This window comes from Amblyomma maculatum, unplaced genomic scaffold, assembly GCF_055883805.1.
Source record: "Amblyomma maculatum isolate TAMU_Amacu unplaced genomic scaffold, ASM5588380v1 scaffold_22, whole genome shotgun sequence".
Taxonomy (NCBI): Eukaryota; Metazoa; Arthropoda; class Arachnida; order Ixodida; family Ixodidae; genus Amblyomma; species Amblyomma maculatum.
Genome location: NW_028146747.1, coordinates 1,771,489 through 1,793,530, shown reverse-complemented (window position 1 = coordinate 1,793,530; position 22,042 = coordinate 1,771,489). Strand labels below are relative to the sequence as shown.

Genomic DNA, 22,042 nt, shown 5'->3' with positions numbered 1-22,042 from the left:
GAAAACTATGTCCTTAAATCTAGAATTCCAACTAGCCCAACAACTAACTCTACTGAAACTGAACGCCATCTGAATGACAATCTGCAAAAGTACCAAGTAGATTAATTTTGCTGTATAAAAGGCGACAAGTCCTTGGAGCAATGGAGAACTCCACAGCGCACTGGAACAAGGTAGGATGTCATACTGTCTTATACAATATTTTAGTACCCATATGTATATGTACTTCGACTGTGGACGGTAGCAATGATCGAACACTGATCAGCAGGGGATTTCACCGTGTCTAGTCTGGCAACAGGTGCGTAACACGTAGTACCACTGGCGAAATCGTGCCGAGGACGACACTTCATATTGCGCATCTAACCGGGCGCGAAATTGATAAATACTTGCTGCAGTGCTCAGCGTTAGCCACATTCTGCTTCGACCATGCACAACTCAGTGTTTCAGATCAGCAGCTAGTTCGAACAGTTCGCCTTTCAAGTCCGCGGCGCAGCGCAGGACCGGCGGAGCGATTTTCCACGCTACACCCTCCCTGCCTTGTTAGAAAGCTAACCTCAGATGGTTTTTGAGGGCCCCATAATGAAAGGCAACGCCTTCAGAAACGCGCTAAATGTCCAAAAATATTCAAAAAAGAATGTTCAGAAAATTATGTAGTCATCAGAAACACACCATGGAGGACAGTTTATGTAATCTTCGCAAAAGACATCCGCACGTACCTGACACAGAACTTCATACTTATGAAAGAGGACAAACCAATCACAGTCCTTAAAATTATTCTAAAATTCTGAAAAGGTCACTTTCCTATTGTTGGAGCATTAGAGCCACATCACAGAGCTGTCACGTGAATAAGGACCACACCAAACCGAAAGCGTACTCGAGTATGAGTTGTCACCAACTTTTTTTTTTTCATTCATTTTTCTCTTCGCCTTCCCTTCTTTGTAACCCACATCAGGAGTAGGATTAGCACCAGGCAGACATCTCCTGGTACCATTAAAATCACTCTCTCTCTCTCTCTCTCAGACCAAAAGCTTCTCATATAGTACAGCTAACAAAGGTATACCTAACAGCGTTGTGCTGATTTTTATGGCACATAAGCGACTAATGCTGCCATGCGCCAAGAACAAGGTTTAATGTATTTATTTTTTGCATAATAACTAAAACGTTCTTTAGTATATATGTAACTTGTATAGGAACATTGCTTCCTTTAGGAAACCAAAAATGCAGGAAATCTGGACTAGTGCAGTCTCTCCTAGGATGATGCTGGTGTGGAAAGGGATGTGTTGCGAAACTGTACAAAAAATTTCCTCGTAATTTCTCGCGTCTGGTGCATATGAAAGTAAGATATAGTTTATTGCTAGTTCATCTCCACTGTTTGCATATTGATTTGTCCTCTCTCATAAGTATGAAGCTCTGTTTTAGGTGTGGGTGTGTCTTTTGCAAAGATACAAATACAAATACGAATAATTTTATTTAGCGGCCACATTGATTACACAATGATCGTGATACTACAGGGCGCTAGAAAAAAGCCTGTGATGACTTGATGAAGGGTAGCACCCCGCTTACAGAGCAATGCAGCAGTGGACAAAAACGCAATAAAACAAGGAAAAGCCAATAATAAGCATACCGACGGCTTTATATATACACAAAAGTACATTTAGATGATAGGACTAATAATGGGTGGGACATAATTGCACGTGTTAACGATATTTTGAGGACATATACCGTTGTATAGATTATTTGGACGTCTTAACGGAGGAATTAAGATCTTGTGATAGCATGTATATCGACATTTGGCGGCCATAGTTGGTACGGGTATGGAGAATCTTCTAAGCCTGACTGCTTCGTGTGCCATACGTTTTTTTCGACCGGAGGCAGGGTCACAAGTGTTTCAAGGAAAGGGTGCATATTTAGGCTATAAGTATAATAAAGTTTTAAGAGAACTGCGTTGAATAGGTTCGGTAATGGTTTTAATCTAAGGTCATCAAATGTAGGTTGTGTGTGTGCGTCATAAGGTTCATTAGAAATCATTCTTACAGCTTTTTTCTGCAGTCGATAGATTTTGGACAGGTTTGTGTAGGTCGTCCTTTCCGATACCAAATAACCATACGTTAACGTGGACGTGAAAAGGAAGTTGCATAAGATCAATTTAATGTGCTTTCGCAGAAAGTAACGAAAGTGTGGAAAAATACCTACTGTTCGGCTGGAGTGAACAAGGTCAGTACGCGCGCTCCACTGCAGATTCTATTGAAAAAAAAAAAACACCTAACGTTTTTATTACTGGTACCAAATCTATGACCGAAAGACCAAGTCGAAGGACAATATTTAAATTAACTGGCTTATTTTTAGGCCGAGAAAGAACTGATTTTGTTTTCGAGACGTTTATAGTTAAACAAATAATTTGACTTCAAGTGTTCAGTAGATCAAGCACTTCATTCGCTTTTTTTAACAAGCAGGGGTAAAATGGGATGTGAGAAAAATAAGCTTGTATCATCGGCATAAACAACAAATGTAGTGGTTAAGTCTATGTTAACAAGGTCGTTGATATATAGGTTGGAAATCAGCGACCCGAGAATACTTCCCTGCGGAACGCCGTGTAGTAATGGTTTGAAGCTGGAAAACAGGGATCTACTGGTAAAATATGCTGCTATCCATTGCACTAGCTCGCTGTTAATTCTCATTAGTGCTAGCTTGTTAATTAAGTTATTATGATGGACTCTGTCTTGGAAGCCTTGGAAATAGGCATATTGCATCAATTTATTTCTTATTGTCCAGTGCCTTGGCTAAATCATTGCCTGTCTCAACTGCTGAGTTACAGTGGAAAGTGTTTTGTCGAAACCCATGCTGGTTTAAAAAAAAGAAAAAGCGTTTGTGGTTCATGATGTGTATTGATTGCCTTTGATGCTCCAAACTCTGCAACAGACGCAAGGTAAATAGATTGGCCTGCAATTTTCAACTGCCCTCCGTTCTCCAGTTTTGTATATAGGGATTACTTCAGCGATGAGCCGGTGATTAGGAACCCATTCATGCTCAAGTGAGGTTTTAAATATAATTATGAGATAATGACTGACTCATTCAGCATACCAGCACAAAAAGGGGTTTGAAGTGTTGTCCGGCCTAACAGACTTTTTTCATTGACATTTAAAACAAGCGATAACCCCCCTTTCTAGGTTATTTCAGTGTATGGCATTGCAGTTTCTTGTGTCTGAGATAACAAACCTGATTGCAAAGATGTTGATGAGGCGATGAAGACAAACTGAAAAAAAAAAAAAGGACTATTGTAAGCGTTCATTATCACTTCAGGATTCGTGATCACCAGATGGTTGACGACAATGTTATAAGAGCTATCATCCCTTTGTGACACATCATCATCATCATCATCATCATCATCAGCCTGATTATACCCACTGCAGGGCGAAGGCCTCTCCCATATTTCTCCACTTAACCCGGTTCTGTGCTAGCTGCATCCACTTGACCCCTGCGAACTTCTTAACCTTATCCGCCCACCTAACTTTCTGCCGCCCCCTGCTACGCTTTCCTTCCCTTGGAATCCAGTTTGTTACCCTCAGCGACCATCGGTTATCCTCTCTTCGCACTACATGTCCTGCCCATGTCCATTTCTTCTTCTTAATTTCCACTAGAATGTCGGTAACTTGAGTTATTTCTCTGGCCCACTCTGCACGCTTTCTATCTCTTAATGTTACCCCTACCATTTTTCGTTCCATAGCCCTCTGGGTTGTCCTCAACTTAAGTAGAACTCTCTTGGTTAGCCTCCACGTTTCAGCCCCATAGGTGAGTACAGGCAAGATGCAACTGTTGTATACTTTCTTCTTGAACGATACCGGTAAGCTGCTAGTCATAATCTGCGAGTGCTTGCCAAATTCGCTCCATCCCAATCTTATTCTTCTTGCTATTTCCTTTTCACGGTCCGGATCTGCGGTTACTACCTGTCCTAAGTAGACATATTCGCCTACTACTTCCAGTATTTCGATACCTATTGTAAACTGCTGTTCCTTCCCGAGGCTGTTGAACATTATCTTAGTCTTCTGCATATTTATTTTCAAGCCTACCTTTCTACTTTTTCTGCCTAGGTCATCAATCATTATTTGCAGTTCATCCCCCGAGCTGCTTAGCAAGGCAATGTCATCAGCAAATCGCAGTATACTGAGGTATTCTCCATCTACCCTTATCCCTAACTGCTCCCATTCCAAGTCTATGAATACTTCCTCTAAACAAGCTGTGAATAGTACTGGGGAGATTGTGTCTCCTTGCCTAACACCTTTCTTTATGGGAATTTTGCTACTTTCTTTACGCAGAACTATGGTTGCTGTGCAGCCACTATATATATCTTCCAGCACTTTCACGTACGGCTCGTCTACCCCCTGATTTCGCGATTCCTGCATCACCGCCGAGGTTTCAACTGAGTCAAATGCTTTTTCGTAATCAATGAATGCTATCTATAAGGGCTGGTTATATTCCGAGCATTTTTCTATCACCTGATTGATGGTATGGATATGATCGATAGTAGAGTACCGTTTCCGAAACCCTGCTTGATCCTTTGCTTGATTGCAGTCTAAGGTTGTCCTGATTCTATTAGCGATTACCTTAGTAAATACCTTATACGTAACAGACAGTAAGCTGATTGGTCTGTAATTTTTAAGGTCCTTAGAGTCCCCTTTCTTGTGAATAAGGATAATGTTTGCATTCTTCCATGGTTCCGGTACCGTCGATGACACCAGGCACTGCGTATACAGGGTGCCCAGTTTTTCTAGCACGATATCCCCCCCGTCCTTCAGCAAATCTGTAGTTATCTGATCCTCTCCAGCTGATTTCCCCCTTTTCATAGTTTCTAGTGCTTTCTTGACCTCGTCCTTCGTCGCTGGTGGAACGTCTGACTGTTTTTCCCTACCGCCAATCTCACAACGGTCCTGACTACTTTGGCTACTGTAGAGATCTGTATAGAACTCCTCGGCTACTTTGACTATCTTGTCCATATTAGTGATGACGTTGCCCGCCTTGTCCCTTATCGCATACATCTGGTTTTTGCCTATGCCCAATTTCTTCTTTACCGCTTTAAGGCTTCCCGCGTTCTTTACGGCATGCTCAATTTTCTCCATGTTATACTTCCTTATATCGGCCACCTTGCGCTTATTGATTAGCTTTGATATCTCGGCCAATTCGATCTGGTCTGTTGGATTGGAAGCTTTCATACTCTGGCGTTTCTTAATCAAATATTTCGTCTCCTTAGACAGCTTACCGGTATCCTCTCTAACTATCCTACCGCCTACTTCTACCGCGCACTCAATAATGATATGTCTGAAATTATTGTTCCTTGCCTCTAGGGTAATGTCGCCATCCTCATTTAGAGCTGAATACCTATCCTGTAGCGAGATCCTGAACTCTTCTGCCCTCCCCCTCACCGCTAATTCGTTGATGGGTTTCTTTCTTACTAATCTGTTGCGTTCCTTCTTCAGATTTAGGCTAATTCGGGACCTCACCATCCTGTGGTCACTGCATCGCACTTTCCCGATTACCTCTACATCTTGCATAATGGCGGGGGTTGAACACATTATGAAGTCGATTTCATTTTTAGTCTCTCCGTTAGGACTTTTCCATGTCCATTTCCGGTTCTTCCGTTTGCTGAAGAAGGTATTCATGATTCGTAAATTATTGCGCTCTGCAAACTCAACTAGTAACTCTCCCCTGCTATTCCTAGAGCCAATGCCATAGTCGCCTACTGCCTTGTCTCCTGCCTGTTTTTTCCCTACCTTGGCATTGAAGTCGGCCATTAGTACAGTATACTGCGTCTTTACTTTTCGCATTGCCGATTCTACATCTTCATAGAAGCTTTCAGCTGCCTGGTCATCATAACTACATGTAGGTTCATAGGCCTTTACAACCTTCAGTTTATACCGCTTATTAAGCCTATATAATTACGATGCCAGCAACCCTCTCATTAATACTATAGAATTCATCTATATTACCCGCTATATACTTATTGACAAGGAAACGTACTCCTAGTTGTCGCCTCTCTGACACGTACATGACGCCAAAATTGATTAGGAGGATTTTTCACTTAATTAGCTAACGTGTCTTCGTAATATTTAGTTTTTGCTTTTCTGAGCATTTCTCGGAAGAGGATTGATAAATGAGAAGTTAAGCAACAATTATTTTTCAATTTCTGTCCTTCGCGACTAATTCTCCGTTTTAACTGTATAATGTATTGAGCAATCCCGGGATTAGGTTTGTTCCTTCTCTTTTGTCTTGTTCGAATGTAGGTGTTAACACAGAGGAAGACGATATCTTTAAACTTTAAAAGCATGATATTGACGCTATCATCCCTTTTAAATTGGTCTAAGGAAAAATATACCTTGTCGACAATACTTCTGTGCTCCGCTTAATCAAAATCAGTTACATGGATGACGCTCTCTTTTACCCTTTGCAATCCAGCTTGTGCAGTCATCAGAACAAAAACCGTGCAGTTTGTCGTCAGACACACCCTCTTCAACTTTCACTTTATAATTGTCGATTCGCGCATCAAGAAACACTACGTTCGGCGTTGATTTTGCTGTGCCTGCTACGCGTGTACTTTCAGTCTCTACCTGCGTCAAGTCAATATTGGAAGCAATTTACCCAGGAATTGTTATGCCTTGGCTGTTTTGTGGTGTTGCATTCCAGGACCGGGGATTTTGAGTACTTCCGACTTCTCCCATCGTGCATGCAAGCGAGTGCCACCGGTCGAAGAACACGTGGTCACACCGCTGCATCCACCACAATGCCCTGTAAAGGTTCAGCTGCGCTCTGTTATTCAGCCTTGTCTCTCAACCCGAGCATTTAGCACACGCAGCTCCGTGACGGCTCCTCAAATCACTGCTTGTTTTTCTACTCCGACAGACCACACTCATAAGAATTACGAATTAACTCTCAATCTTTTCGCCGTCAGCGAATGTATATATCGTCAAGGCTAGCGACGTCATTTTTCTCATAACACCCGTATACTAAAATTCAAATCAACTACCGCGAACAATCCATGACCAAATGAGCGGACGACAAGCCCTTCCTCGTCTTGTCTTTACGACTCAAAACCGTAAACTTCCGGCCTCGGAAGAGTAGCGCGTTGACCTTCGCTTGGCGTCGCTTGTTTTGAGTAGGCGCCCTGGTTCAATGTCTTCCAGGACAGCGCGCTCCGCACTCTGACCTTGGAAAGGAACCTTGCCGCGAAGCAAGACACTTTCGCCCAAGGGCTCTCATCCCGCCTGTCGTCGGCTCATTTTCTCACCTTTACTGTTTTTTTTTTTTTCTTCTCATCACAGCAGGGCGTTATACGCATGGCACTCTCGCCAAAGGTGGATCTGGAGCCTTGTAGTCTAGGTGCGGCCCTCTCCCTTCAGTACTGAAGCCATCACTGTGGATACGTTAATGGAAACACAGACGGACCGCGGGGCCTCTGGCTAGGCCGGGCTTCGAGAACACTCTTTTAATCTCGTGTCTATTTACATGGTCGCCGCAGGCTGGGTGCGTTATAGGGCACTCGTATACGAGCCGTCGGCTCATTTATTTTGCCTCCTTCGCGACGCGGACAGGCAGCCGTATATAAAGCCCCGGAGGCCCTGTACACAGCTAAGTTCGTAAAGCGCTGTCATGTGACGTGTGCTCCAAGGCACGAGCTCTGTCTGCATTATTCGTCAAGGGGTCTCTTCAACAATTTAACCTGCGTGAGTTTCAGTTATTCGTTCACTTTGTTCTTTAGCCGCATGCAGTTTGAGCAAGTGCTATTTCTAAAACGTTTGGTCTTTCATTGACCCTGCAAGCATATATGATGGATTTAGGATTACGAAAACGCAACGACAGCCATCAACAGCTGTATGGAAGTTTTTTCTGTGATAAATGGCGTCACTTTTGGAGCCGCACGCAGTGATTGAAAACGCTTTTCATCCTATGGCTAATACGCACGTTGTTATGGTTGACCGGAAAGTGAGCGCTTTTGATAAGGATCGTTGCTTTTGGGGTGTGGCTTGTTCGATTGTTCGCCTAAAGAAGGTAAAATATTTGGGAGGCGTTGTTTTAATTTGTTTCTTTATGACCTGTATTTTCTATAACAGAAAAATAAAGTCGAACTTCGTAGGTACTTGCATGAAGTGGAGTTCCAAAGAGATCCTGATTAGTGATTTGCATCACCACAGGCGCACTATTTGTTACCTTTAAAAGCAGTAAACTTTGTGGGTTAATATTTGGCGAAATTTGGAAGGATTTTCTACGCTTATCAAAACTATTTCTTCTTTTTCATTTTTTCATATTGATCTAACATGTTATTTTATGTCTTTTTCGCGGTGAGGGAACATAATTATAGAGGGGAACATTTACTAGTAATAGCTGTATGGATCCTGCGGTTTTCTAATATGCACAAGCAAGCTCATCAAAAAACTAGGTCTTATCAGTGACGTGGTCAACAATACATTCGCACTTCCCTCCATCTTGTTTCGATCAGCCTTATGACGTGACCCACGGTTCATTATAATTTGCGTTCGCATATAATTGCCAGCGCTGTTTATTCGGCTCTGCAAATACATTGATTCTGGGCGAAATGCATTCTACATGTTCATAACCGTAGGTTTGGTGCAATGGATGAGGACACAGCGCAAGACCGGCGCCAACTACCAACTCGGGCATTTTTCGAAGCCACCTGCTTGTATACGCAGCGTGCCTCGAAGCCACCTGCTTGTATACGCAGCGTGCCATATATTACTAGTATCCTCTGCACAGTGCACAGCATTGTCGTGAAGTCTAGACATGTGGGGAACAAAAGCTCGGGACAACAAACGTCAGTTGGTAGTTGGCGCCAGTCCTGCGCTACGTGTTCATTGTATTATTTTTTAGAGCTAGTTGAAGCGGTGCCTTTGGGGTGAGCCAACCTGAACATTGGCAGACGGATGGAAAGATAAGAGAAACAAAAATGAGAAATGTGTCCTGTTTACTCCATCTAAGATGATGTCGCGACTTTCAATGTAGTCCACACTGTCTTCTTATGCAAAACCTATGTGTTTTGTCCCCACCATTTTTGTAAAACTTCTGTTTTTCAACATCACCGCTGAGATTTAGTATATTGATCAGTATCTTGGCAGCAGTGTTGCTGATACCTATATAACAGTGCAATGACTATAAGGGCGACCCTTGTAATGCAAGCGTTGTAATGACTGTGCTCAGACTGGCCACGTACGTCCGCAAGTAAATACTCGTCTTAATGTATAGCGCTGCAAACAGGGCTAAATTGTTTAGTGTAGCATTTAGCTTCTAGACGTCATTTCACTCCCTTTGTTTTCATAAATAGACATTTCCATGAGCCATCCTAGGGGTAGGAAATGGGTGTAACCCTACTTAGTAAAAGTTGTTATATGAACGATAAAATCTAAAAATTTGAACTTTACCGGAGAAAGAAGGGTCCAATATAATTTCTATGATTAAAAATAAAGTACAATGCAGACGGAGGAAAACAGAGGAGGGGAGGGGGACATTGTTTTGCAAACTCGTCATTCTATAGTGTAAAGCTTTAGTTGCCACTTCCTCATAAACCTTGGGGAAAGCATGCCAGTGGAGAAGATTTCCACTAATGCAGTTCCACTGCAAGCCACGGACATTATAAATGCATTTTATCACTCCTCCTGTTCTTGGAAGCTTATGAGACCAGGCTTAAAGTGTCGCGCGTCTGTTATCCGGTCTGTGAGTAAATATGGGCCTGACGGATAAGTGCAAACAGAAAATCCTTTTTTGTTTCCCTGTTCGGGCGCCAGTCATAAAAGCCAAGGGCTGGATTAGTAGATGATTTCACACATGCATAATTTAGATTCATTTTATGTGCCCTCGGTGTCAATATTTAGACGTGGTAGGTATTGTTGGAGCTAATTTAATTAATATAGAGCACCTCAGATGATTGTACATTTTATAAGTTTCATCGGAAGCTTATGTAAGTAGTCATGCTTATGCTATGGACTGCTGGGCAAATCATTATTGCTGCAGTTTCTCTGGCTACTATGTACAGTATAGCAACTGTTGATAACAATTTGTTGATACAAAGATTAAAGCTGTGGTATCATATTTAATGCTCACGTTAAGCTGAAGGTGATACGATATCGGTACAATAGTTTGCAATGTTAGTGGAAGACGTGGAGCCGAAATTACCACGGGTGACATTTCCACAAAGTATATGTTACACATACAATACCTATATATTAGGGAATCCAGCCCGTGCATTCCTATTGGTAACACCAGGCGCAACCGCTGCATCAGCAAAGATCAATATACCTCAGTACTCGCTAACCCGCGACTCGATAATTTTTAGGCAACAGTTTCAGCTTCGTACGAAAGGATGCAATGATGATAAACGACTGATCATCACTTGATGTCCCACGCAAATTCAGAGCGCTTGGTGGCATGTCGCAATGCATCTTCCAGTTTGCATGAGCGATCTCAGTGTTTGACAGCAATATCAATCTTTCTTGCCCAAGAGCGTATACTGAACTGGCCAGACACTGCCACCCAGTTGCGTTGCATATTACGTCGGCAGCCCTAGAAAATCGCATTTCCGCATGACAGGACTGCTAAATGAGATGGATGCCTGAGAGTTCTGCGCTTTTTTTTATATATGCTCATGGCTTGCGTGTCTGATTTTTTTAACATAACGGAGCACTCGATTCATATTTCATCATCCGCCTTTCTCCTCCGATCTTAAGGAGCGTACGTATTAGACGCTTCTTATACTTTTACTCTATGCGTAAGCGTCACTTTTCTCTTTTTCTTGACTAGTTTCTCCCTAACTACTCGCCGATTTGGGTCGTTAGTCTTAATCGTACTGTAAATCGACGCTCCAATGAACAGCCCTTAGCAACACAGAGATAAGGAACATGTGGACGCAGGTGTGATATGTACATCGTAAGGGATTTTACAAAAGCTGACGCGTTTAAACCGGGACCTCTTCGTTCATTGATATCATAGACAAGGCCTCGTTCGCTTCAGATGCTGTGATTAGAACAAAGGTCGAACACTTGATAATGTAAATCAGATGAAAAGCGACTCGCGGCTTCTCGAACCTCAAGCGATGCCCGAACTGTCGCAAAGGTGCTGTACAGAGGCAAAAAGGCCAGGAACAAAAATTTCGGGAATCCTGCTCACTCGTGCATGCTCAGTTCGCACCCTGCGACAGAGGAGTTTTTCCCCGCCATTCTTATGCTGGCTGCGCTCCTATACGGTGTAGTATTCCGTGGGAGAGATCTTTATCTACGCAGTTCACATCCTGTTGAAGGCGTAAAACATGCTGCGGCGCATGTGGGCAGGGCTGTGAGTGGGGATACCCAGCTGCTGTCAGCGTGCGCACTCGTGCTTGCTCACTTGCCTAGCTTCAGCTGGAAACCGATGCGTGGGTACATTCTGGGACAGCTTAGCATTAGACAGACATTTTTTTTTTTTTTACAAACACTATAAAACCTGCTCGGACCCACGCAAGAGTGGATAGATACAAGAATGACAGTACTGAGTTGGGCAAGAGAAACAATTTTAGGCACAAATAAATACAAAATGAGGATTCATCGACCAGGAGCATCGCGGTGGAAATGCTAGTCCATGGAGATTAGCATGCCCCATGAATGATTCGAATGAGTTGCACTTCACTAGAGAAGAGATCCTCCCACTTCGCCCTCTTTCCGCTCAAATTATAGAAGTCTGATCTGAAGAAATCAGACATCTCCTTTTCCCAATTCTTCCACGCGAGCCGATACTTTCCTCCACCCGTACCCCTAAATACTGCCTAGATACACCAGCGCCAGATATCCACGTTGACGTCTCGAACTCCAAATTTCCCTCCAACACAGCCCAGCTGACCTCTTCTGGGTTCCCATCAGCTAACGATAACGCTCTAGACAGCATCTGGAGCCTGACGTCCGGTAGAAAGATCGTGCCCCAGATCCTGTTAATCCTAGCATGACTAAATGGAGCAGAGCGGAGCGAAATGCAGAACGCAGCAATCGCTGCTGAACGGCATCGAATATGGGTCGTTACTCGAGTCGGTGACCACTCGAACAGTCCACCCGTCTATGCTAGTGGCTGCGGACGGCAGGAGAGTCTCATTTACAATACCACTGTGCGCTTTGGCTGAAGGAACGGTGAGCACTGTTCCCCTTGTTAAACGATTAATTTCAACTCGCTAATTCGCTTCTTTCCCGATAGCTGCTTCTGGGATTTCTTTTTTGTGTGTATGTCACATTTCGCACGCAATGGTCCTCAGAGGAGTGACAGGCTGCTTAACGGACTGCGTTAAGGGAATAATATTGATCTATAGTGCAAGTGATTTGCCGTATACGAACTTCGTAGCGACCATGTAAACGAGCTTCTGGGTAACAATCTGCGATTTTTATTAAGTGAGGCAATACCTGCATGGGCTAAGCTGCTACACCGTTGTTCGGTAATTTAGGCTGCTGGCGAGGATGATCCGGCGCTGAATCGATGAATGGTCACACGCGGGTTTATCCCGCAGGGCGTGGTCAACTGTTGTCGCCAGATTAAAGTCATCTCACGTACGTAACGTACGCTACGTCTCCACGTGCCTTTCCGAACGTCGGTCGGGTACAGATATGAGCTGGGTGCCACAGAATTGGCCAACGCATTAGGGCGTGTACGAGTATAGTGTTGAATGAGTGCGCCAAAGCGCCTCGAGCAGTAATCTCGGCAGCGCTTTTGAGCTGGTCCCGTTCGTCGTGCCGTACACACAGTGTGGAGATTCGTGCGAGGATGCTCGGCTGCTACAGCGGGGCGGGTGGTGGCGAGACCGGCCTGCTGACGCCGGCGGCGGGTTTGGCCGGGAAAGGAGGCTGCTCTGCGGGCGGCGCACGGGCGACGCTCTGCAGCACAGCCGCTTCGGGAGCCGGCGCGGAAGAAGCAGTTCCGGCCCGCGTCGCCGCCACTGAAGCCATCGATCCCGCCGGCAGCTGCTGGTCGACCATGCCTCGCTGCGAGAGTGTTGGACGCATCGACTTGGCTGCGGGCTCCCTGTCGCCCTCCAAGTCTCTGCTGCTGTACCTTGTCAGGTGAGCGCTTTTGCGCGTAGGAAGCGTGTTGGCGAAAGACTTGCGAGTCGCTGCACTTCCGCGAGGCACCGAGCTTCCTCCCGGCGTTGCTCCTCTTCAGCTACACTACTCACTGCAAGTTCAGGGTTCGGCCTTGATGGCCCTGCATGTGTGAGGTTGTATCTCGTGGTTCCGATTTGCTCGTGTTTTTTTAGAACACTGCACCTTTTTGTTGAACGCAGGATACTGAAATACGTGTGTTTTTTTGGTCTTGAAGTCTGGCAACATGATGACAATGATAGCCTCGCATCGCGTTTGCTTCGGCGCCGGTACCAAGCAAACCCGGGCGGACAGAGGCGTGGGCTACAGAAAGATCGAGCTGACGTAAGTCATTTGTCTTCACAACGTGGCTAAAAGAAAACGAATGCCTTCGCGGCGGACAGAGAACCCATTTTTTGTTTTGAGACAAAGGACAGCCTCCGATGATATCTGCAGATCTAAGATAAGGAACACTTTTCATTGAGACACTGTAGTATTGAAAAAAAGGTGACTACGTGCCTACTAAGGTTTCGCTATAAGGAATATTGGCTTCATCGTCGCAGTGATTGGTGAATGTGATCACGCGCAGGCCAATCATTTGTCTTAAGTCTGACCTTACTGTCACCCAAGGGAAATAACAGGCCGTGATGTAGAAAGATTTCGGCAGATGAGGCGTTCGTGTGTCCTCTTCCTTATACGTACCTAGATCTGTTTATTACCGTTCATCAGCTTGTTCCAAGGCTTGCTTTTTCGACGTTGACCTGCAGTCTCATCCTGCTTTGTAATCTCCAGGCACAAGACCCCGCAGAGGTTCTACAGCTAGGCCAATTTCTTGCATTGTGTAGTTTTACTGACTGGGAAAGAATAATATACAGTGATTATGAAAAAAAAAAGAAATCGGGGAGAGATGGAGTTCCTCCGACGGTTGTGCGCCTTGGTGTACTTTGATAAATGGCATATGCTTGAGCGCATGTACTTGCGTGTAGCGTTGGTTTTTTTCAGTTGCCCTTGATATTTCCGACCGTGTTTCCCTAAAGGATCGATACTTTATCCTGCGCTTGTCTGCTTCTCTCTCTTTTCGCTTTTCGTCAGAGCGACAAAGTCAGCGAGAGTGGAGTTGAGTTGCTTTTAGCTAACGGTGGAGTCCATCTTGCAGTAATTCTGCAGCGGTTTCCCTACCGAGGTGCACAGTACTCGAAAATTATTTGCAGCACCAAACTCTGACCTAAAATAGCTGTGCTGCCACGTACACAAAGAGCACAATGACTGCTGCTGTCGCCATTCCGGCTATAAATGAGTTCCTCGAAAAACTTTACAGCCGCCGTGGAGCCTTCTTCAAGCCACGCGTCTAAACGATGCGCTAACATGTAGCGTGCTGCCGCCTTAAGGCATGTAAGCAGGGCACTCTCTCGATATTACAATCTGCACACCACACAATTTAATAATGCAGACCCCCACGTACACCGCATGGTGCACATCCATGCATGGCGGAATACTGTTACGCATCCCCTCGCGAAGGCTGTGCAGCAGAGTGGCTTGAGGACCGTTTAATCCCGTGGTGCTAAACGGTCGATTTGGTAGTCACCAGAGGGATCTAAGGTGGTTAGCCGCAGTTTCTTTGAAGAACCTCGAGTCATCCTAAGTCCTTTTTCTTGGTGGGTCTGCCAGCAAGGCACCATGTCCTCCACAGGGCATCTATGTTCGAAGATATACACTCACTGTAAACGCGAAGAGAAGCAATCTTTTGCTCTAACCTTTGAGGAGCTCACTTCGAATTCATCAGGATGACAACAGCTGGAGCCGGAAAAGGCCGTCACTTCGGTACGTGTGTCTCTCAGGTGCGATGCTTTCCACCGTTATGCACGGAGGGTACAAACCGAGTAAGGCCGGCAGGAAAAGCAATATTTATTGATGGATTATAGAATGATGGAATATGCTCGCACGCGTAGCCATTATTGTGGCATCATTTGTATTATGCCTTTTCGACATCAGCGCCGTCGATATATCCTTTCTTGTTCTCGTCTTCGTCGCAGCGCTCTTTCATAATGCTGAAGGAACACAAACCGCCGTTCTTCTCCACCATTCAGCTGCTTGCAAACAATGAATTTAGTTGTAAATGCTGAGCCTTTCTGTCCCCTAAATAAGGCGGGCCCAAAGGTCAGGGCTTCGCTAGTGGGGCCGTCACGGTGGATCGCCGTGATGTTCCATATTTGCGCAACGCGCTTACACTGCTCGTGGCACACACGAATAAGGCAAGCAAGCAATATTTCAAGGCTATATATACAGACATACTCGATGGAGAGGCAAGCGCAATTTCCGACACACATAGCCTGTTCTATTGATCTGTACGCAATTTATGGTACTAAATAGTTGTTAGAGGATCTCGTTTGACATCATTTGCTCCCACTGCATATTTCAGCTAGTGCCTCCTAATAATGACTTGACTCTGGAATGGCCTTACATATGAACTGTTAGAGCGGGGCAATATTCTTTAAAGAACGACAAAATGTTGCAAATTTCGTGGCACTCCATTCTATTTTCACTCCCTCTTTTCTAGGCTTCCCTTACGACACGGTTAAGAGTGCGAATGATACTGAGCCTTTCCTTTCCTGTGAATAAATTCGCTCTGCACCCCCCCCCCCCTTCCCTCCCCACCTGTCGGCAATAGGAGCCGGTGCGGCCGTTGTACCAAATGTTTACAATGCACCTAACATCAACCTCCCAAAGTTGTTAAGTTAAATTGGTTCACAGGAAGGGAAAGGCGCAGTAACTGTCACTCTTGCTCTGTGGACACCCGACCCGCGCCGTAAGGGAAGGGAGGAAGTGGAAAGAGAGAAAGAGGAGCCGTAGTGGAGGGCTACGGAGTAATTTCGACCACCTGGGGATCTTTAACGTGCGCTGACGTCGCACAGCACACGGACGCCACTCCGCGGTCGGGTTCGAACCCGGGAACTCCGGCACAGTAGTCGGGCGTCTTACCACTGCACCACCCCGGCGGGGCATCAATTCGATTTCTAGACCCTCTTAAGGCATGCTTAGCTGCGATAGAGCACACTACACATTTTACCTTACGTTGCATAAAACGTTTCACCTGGGATTACGTACAGTACGCAGCCTTGCTTGTGCAGTTACGCACTGACGAAACTACGCGAGGTACCTGCAGCCAGGGGAACAAAAACACTCGGTGAAGTGAGTCCACTATTCGCATTGAGAAAGGAGCGGCGCTTCACTGGCCGGGTGTAATAAAAGGATAATGCGTCTTTCATTCTGCGGGAATGATCGTCACCCAACGCCTGGTGTCGTAATCTCGAACGCCGATAGTTAAGCCCGCGATTTTTCACGTCCGTTCTCTGTTATGTTAATTCAAAGCATCGAATGTTTAACGGGATAGCGTGAGTGCTTAGTGTCGCAGAAAAGCCGGCGTTGTGTTTGGGGCGCGAAAATATGTACATGGTTTCGTATCAAAATTTGGTTTGGTTTGGTTTATAGAGCTTAACAGGCCGAAGCGATTCAGGCTATGGGGCACACCGTAGTGGAGCGCTCCGGATATTTCGGCCACCTGGGGTTTTTTAACGTGCACTGCAACGCACAGTACACGGGCGCCTAGCTCTTCGCCTTCACCGAAAAACGGCCACCGAGGCCGGAATTCGATGCACTGTTCTTTGTGCAGCATTCAGAGCGGTGTCCATTTCACTTTCTATTTAGGTATCCGAACCGACTGTATACCCTGCCTCTGATTTGCAGTAGTTAGAACGCTCGACTGCTGGCCCAAGGATGTGGAATCGAATTCCGGCTAATATATATGTATACGGCGGCCGCTTTTCGATGGAGGCAAAAAGTAAGGATCCCGTGTGTTGTGCGGTATCATAATCATCATCAGCAGCAGCAGCAGCCGGAGTGTACCACTGTAGGGCGAAGGCCTCTCCCATATACCTCTAATTAACCCGACCTGTACTACTTGCCTCCACTGGACCCCTTCGAACATGTTGAGCTCATCTGCCCACTAACTTTCTGCCGCTCCTGCATCGATTTCCTTCCATTGGAGTCCAATTTGTTATCCTTAGCGATCACCTGTTATTCTCTCTTCGCACTACATGCCCTGCCCATACCCATTTCTTCTTCTTGATTTCCACTAGAATGCCATTGACTCGAGTTATTTCTATTATTAGCTCTGCACGCTTCCTATCGTTAACGCTGCACCTACTATTTTCCGTTCAATTGATTTGTGTTATCCTCAACCTGAATAGAACCTTTTTCTTTAGTCTCCACCTTTCAGCCCCATATACTTGAGTACGTAAGATGCAACTGTTATATATTTTCCTCTTTAGCGATGCTGGTAAGTTGATTGTGATACTCTGCGAGTACTTGCCAGATTTGTGGGTGGTGGTGGTGGCGTTGGTGGTGAAAACGTTTAATGACTCAAAAGGGGTGGAGGTACGCATGAGCTGGATCTTTGAAGATCCTGCCCTTACAAATACTAGGTGGGGTCCCTAGTACGGGACCCCAGTGGCGTCGGCCGCTGCCCGGGCGCGCTCGACGGGTCATAGTAGCCGAGCAGGGTCGCTTCCCAGTCGTCCCGACTGTAGTTGGGGTGAGGAGGAATAGCTGGGTTGGATGGGCAAGCCCACACCATGTGGTAGATGTCCGAAGACTTTTCCGCACAGTGCGGACAAGGAAGGTATAAAATGTTTTAGTGTTTCCGGGCACAGCAGAGTGTTGGTATAGAGACGGAGTATAAGCCACTCTTCCGTCTTAGATAGGCCTTACTCGCTATCTCCGACTCGCGAGGGGCCTGTCGGAACGTCGAGCAAGGCTGGGCTCCATACTTAGTTTACTAACTACATCAAAATTGCAGCTATGCCGGGTACCCCGCTCACCGGAAAATAGTATGGGCTCCTGCTCATATGGGTCTCGAGGCGAATGAGGCAGCCGACGCCGCCGCCTGCGCGCTTTCCGAGCTTCCGACCCCCTAGATCAGGATTTTGAATTCGAACCCGCGTATTCTTTTAAAGACATTGTTCTTTGTTATCAATCTTGACATAGTCTTTACCGATATTAGTGCACGTGCGACATGTGCTCGTTAAAGAATTCCAGGTGGTTGAAATTTCCGGAGCCCTCCACTACGGCGTCTCTCATAGCTGAGTTGCTGTGGAACGTTGAACGACATAAACGAAGCCAAATTGATTACATATACTGCGCCTTCCTTTCCCCGAAAGCCTTAAAAAAAAGGGAAATTCGCGGAATGAAAAGGCGATCTTCAAGAGACAGAACACTGAAATTTAGGTCTCGATTTTTTTTTCGCCACAGTGGAAAGATTGATGTCTAAAATGTTCGATTCCGTAACGATTTTGTTAGAAACGCTGTAGAAAATTTTTACTGGGAATTTTTCGATCAATGCGTGCGCCCGTTTTTATGTAGTCCGATGCTGGAAACCAAGAGCAGCGACCACGATGACCACTGGTGGTCGACAAAAAAGACGCACCGAAAACAAATATAACTTTCACTCGCCAGACAGTAATCAGACATTTTTTTCGTAAAGTCATTTTAAGCTTCACACTCAATGCTGTTACGGAACAATAACGCACGCCCTCGTCGACGAAAGGTTTAGTGGGCACTCTCATTGCTTTATTCACGAAATTGCAAACACTGTGGCGCCATCTAGTAGCGAAACCTGAAAGCATACCTCTCGCGGTGCGAAAGCAGGGGTGGTTTTTATTTAAGGATGCACTGGAGAGCGCAAAATATAATAAATTATGGCAAGCACTCCTAGAAGAAAAGAGAACAATGTGCAGTTACGAAAATCAGCGATATTTTGCTAACATGTAGTCACGTGGTGGGCTACACTGAAAGTACTAGTGTTTCTCTGTTAGCGCCTCGGTTGTTTTTATGCGATTTTCAATGACAAATTAAAATTGTAAAGCCTCTTTCCTTTGATATTGCCCAGTCGGAAAAAACTACAGATAATTTTCTGATGATACGACAGAATTTCTGTGCGGTTTTTGACGGGAAACCTGTAGTGACAACAGAACATTCTGTAGTAACATCAGACATTTTTGTAGTTACAACAGAAAAGTGCAACAGAACTACAGACAACAGAAATATACTACAGAAAAACTACAGAACTACAGAAAAGTACTACAGAACTACATAAACATTTGATGGTTACGACAGAACTACAGGATATTTTGTCATATTTTTGACACAGTTCTGTAGTTTTTTCCGACTCGGTGTAGTCCTCGATTTGTACTATATGAGCCAAGATCTTTTCATCTCCACCATAATCTCATGACATATTTTGGCCAGTGTTCTGTCCCTTTAAAGGCGTATCGTGTCTACTTAAGGCGAAGCTTGAGCGTCCTTCTGTGTGTTCTACATTTAAATGCGTTATTCGCGCCTTCTTTGCAGTCCTTTGGTTTCCTTTGTTTTCAAATAGAAATGCTCACTGCGCCCTTTCCGGTTCATCTTTTGCACGACTCTCCAAATATACTTTGTTGGGCGAGTTGGTACTTATTATATTAATATTAATATTAATGTAATATTAATAATAATATTGATATTAATAATCTCCAAATATATCCTTATTTTCGCGCTCTACTGCTGCATTTCGGTTCTCTTGCATACCATTTTGTTTGTCGCGCATGTTCTGAGGTCTTCAAGCTCAAGAAGATCTTCATTGCATGGTCATGGTTATAAAAAAGATTTACTCCCCCTCTCCCTCCTTCCTCTTTTCAACCTCCTGCATCAGCGAGCTCCGCTGATGCAGGAGGACGCTCCCATCCTCTTGTGGAAGTTGCATTACGTTTAGTTTCTGTGATACCCTTCAAGGAGTAAAACAACTAATAACTAATAATAAAGTAAAATAACTCTGTCACCAGTACCCGAATCTTGAATATCCTTGCACGCAGACATTCTTGTGGCGAAAGGTATCGACAATGAACTACGCTCATGTCATGTGAAAAGGGCGTCGAAGCGCTTAATGCTGGTACGATAGTTTTATAACATCAATGCTGTGTGGATGTAATGGAACACCTAACGCCAATCCCACTCGCGTGTTAATTAGTGCCCAGGGAACAAGCTCAGCAGGCCGATGTCAGTCAAAACACTACTGTATAGCGCACTGCATTTATAATATCTTTTTTTTTTTTTTTCTCTCGAATCGTACATCACATATGCCAGCAAACAAAAGGCACCGCATTGAGAGAGGCAAAAAACCCGCCCCAGTAGGCTAGCGGAAGGGGCCTCACGCGTGTTCGTTCCGGGAGGAGAAACCAGGAGAGGGGTATCAAACGCAATTACAGAAGATGGGTCATACTTGTAAACACCTGAATAGCCTACATAACGAACCCGTGCAACATAATCACAGTTCCGGTCGGGCGCGTCGCTGCAAAACAGGGGTTCATGATCCACCGGACACTTCGCGCTTCAAGACCACTTCCTCGCCTGCATAGGTGCACTCGTCGCTGCAGGCAAGGCAGGCAAGAGCGGGGAGCAGCGTGTACACTATATGGCCTTCCTGCGCGGGCACCGCTTCGTTTCTGGTTCAGTGGGCGCGCCGGAAGGCCAGGCGGAAGGTAACAAAATAAAATATACACAAAATGAAAGCAGGCAGATAGGAAATCATTTCCGGCTTATCTTGCCCGGTAGCTTTTGTTCTTGGCCCACATTGCGTAATTTATCCGGTTCGATGGCTGCTCTTCAGCGTGAAGCGAGCCTCACAAGATCTCCGGCGCGTGCCGGTCGGGCCCGGCAGCTGCACGTGTGGCGGCCAGGCTTGCCTTGGAGCGAATAATCGACGGCTCACTTACATAAGTGCTGTTGAGGCAATATATAATGGGTGCACGTGGTTGAGAGACGACGACAGTGCGGTCCTTCATAAAAACTGTGTGCATGCAGTGATAGAGTGGATAAGGAGAAACGAGTTGCGCACAGTATCGTGTCTACTACTGTGACGCAAATACTTTTAAAGTGGTCTGAAAACCGAAACTTTACTTCAGAGACTAAGCATATATGCCCGGTCAGAAAGGCACTTAACTCACCGGGGCGTTGTTTCAGTGCGTTATACTGTTGATCACAAGCTCACTGGTTGCATACGGGCCGTTCGGTGGGCGTGGTTCGCAGTTGGCGAAATGGAGAAGTTAAACTCTTACGAGCTAAGATGGTGAAACCAAGCACTGCACTTTTTCTGCCTCCGAGTGTGACACTAAGGGCGAAAACTGTACTAACGATTAGAATCCCAGAACACTGCTCGGTCTGCTGCGATGGCCTGCCGTTGTCTTGTCGTAGAGTCCCTGGAAAATTTCAGAGTACCGCATTCGTTTTCCGCGCGCCGCCTGCTCGCCTACTGGCTGATGCGCGTCACGTGACCTCACGGCGCCATATCCCTTCCAAGCGCGCGCGCGGAATACGTATCTTGTACTGGAGTTCCTCTTTTTTCGATTGTTTCTCGCAGTGTACACGTGAGAGATTATGTTGGGCTTTTGGGTGCGGCACCAGGCCTGCGTTAGAAAAGGGGTGTTCTCTGTTCCTGAATGAAAAAGTGATTTGCATTGGTGATCAGTGTGGCTTCACAGCACCAACGGGCAAAAATTCCTGCCTCAAGGAACGCCTTCTTATGCTAGATACGCTGTTTCATTGGCTTCAAATTGTTTTCATTTAGCCGCGAAAGAAGCGTAGGAAATACTCAACGTGAACATGGTGCGCCTGATCGCAACATGTGTTTACCTTCCAACGCAGTATATATGCATGTGTTTACCTTCCAGCACAGGAATGTGCAGCATCCATTTTACTTTAGGAATTTTGCAAAAGCTACCCTCGTAGTAAGGTAAATATCTAACGAGCTGGCAGCAGATATTCAGTTGTGCGATATCACACACTCTACTCGTGCATGAAAGCGTATGGGCGCGTGTTCGTGGGCGGATCGATGACCGCGCGCACCTCTTCGTTTTTTTATTTTTATT

General features: G+C 45.4%; 1 protein-coding gene and 1 long non-coding RNA gene across 2 annotated transcripts in view; one reads left to right on the top strand and one right to left on the bottom strand.

Moving 5' to 3' along the window:
• Window positions 1-3,232, bottom strand: part of LOC146171473 (uncharacterized) — a 48,805-nt gene extending 45,573 nt beyond the window's left edge. The window contains exon 1 of the long non-coding RNA XR_014702867.1: window positions 3,214-3,232. This is a non-coding gene — a long non-coding RNA (uncharacterized LOC146171473). The remainder of the gene's footprint in view (window positions 1-3,213) is intronic.
• A 9,524-nt stretch (window positions 3,233-12,756) lies between these two features.
• cu (NADP/NADPH phosphatase nocturnin) overlaps window positions 12,757-22,042 on the top strand; it is a 52,685-nt gene continuing 43,399 nt past the window's right edge. The window contains exon 1 of the mRNA XM_084586502.1: window positions 12,757-13,067. Coding sequence (XP_084442628.1) covers window positions 12,772-13,067 — 296 coding nt within the window. The 5' untranslated portion in view covers window positions 12,757-12,771. The remainder of the gene's footprint in view (window positions 13,068-22,042) is intronic.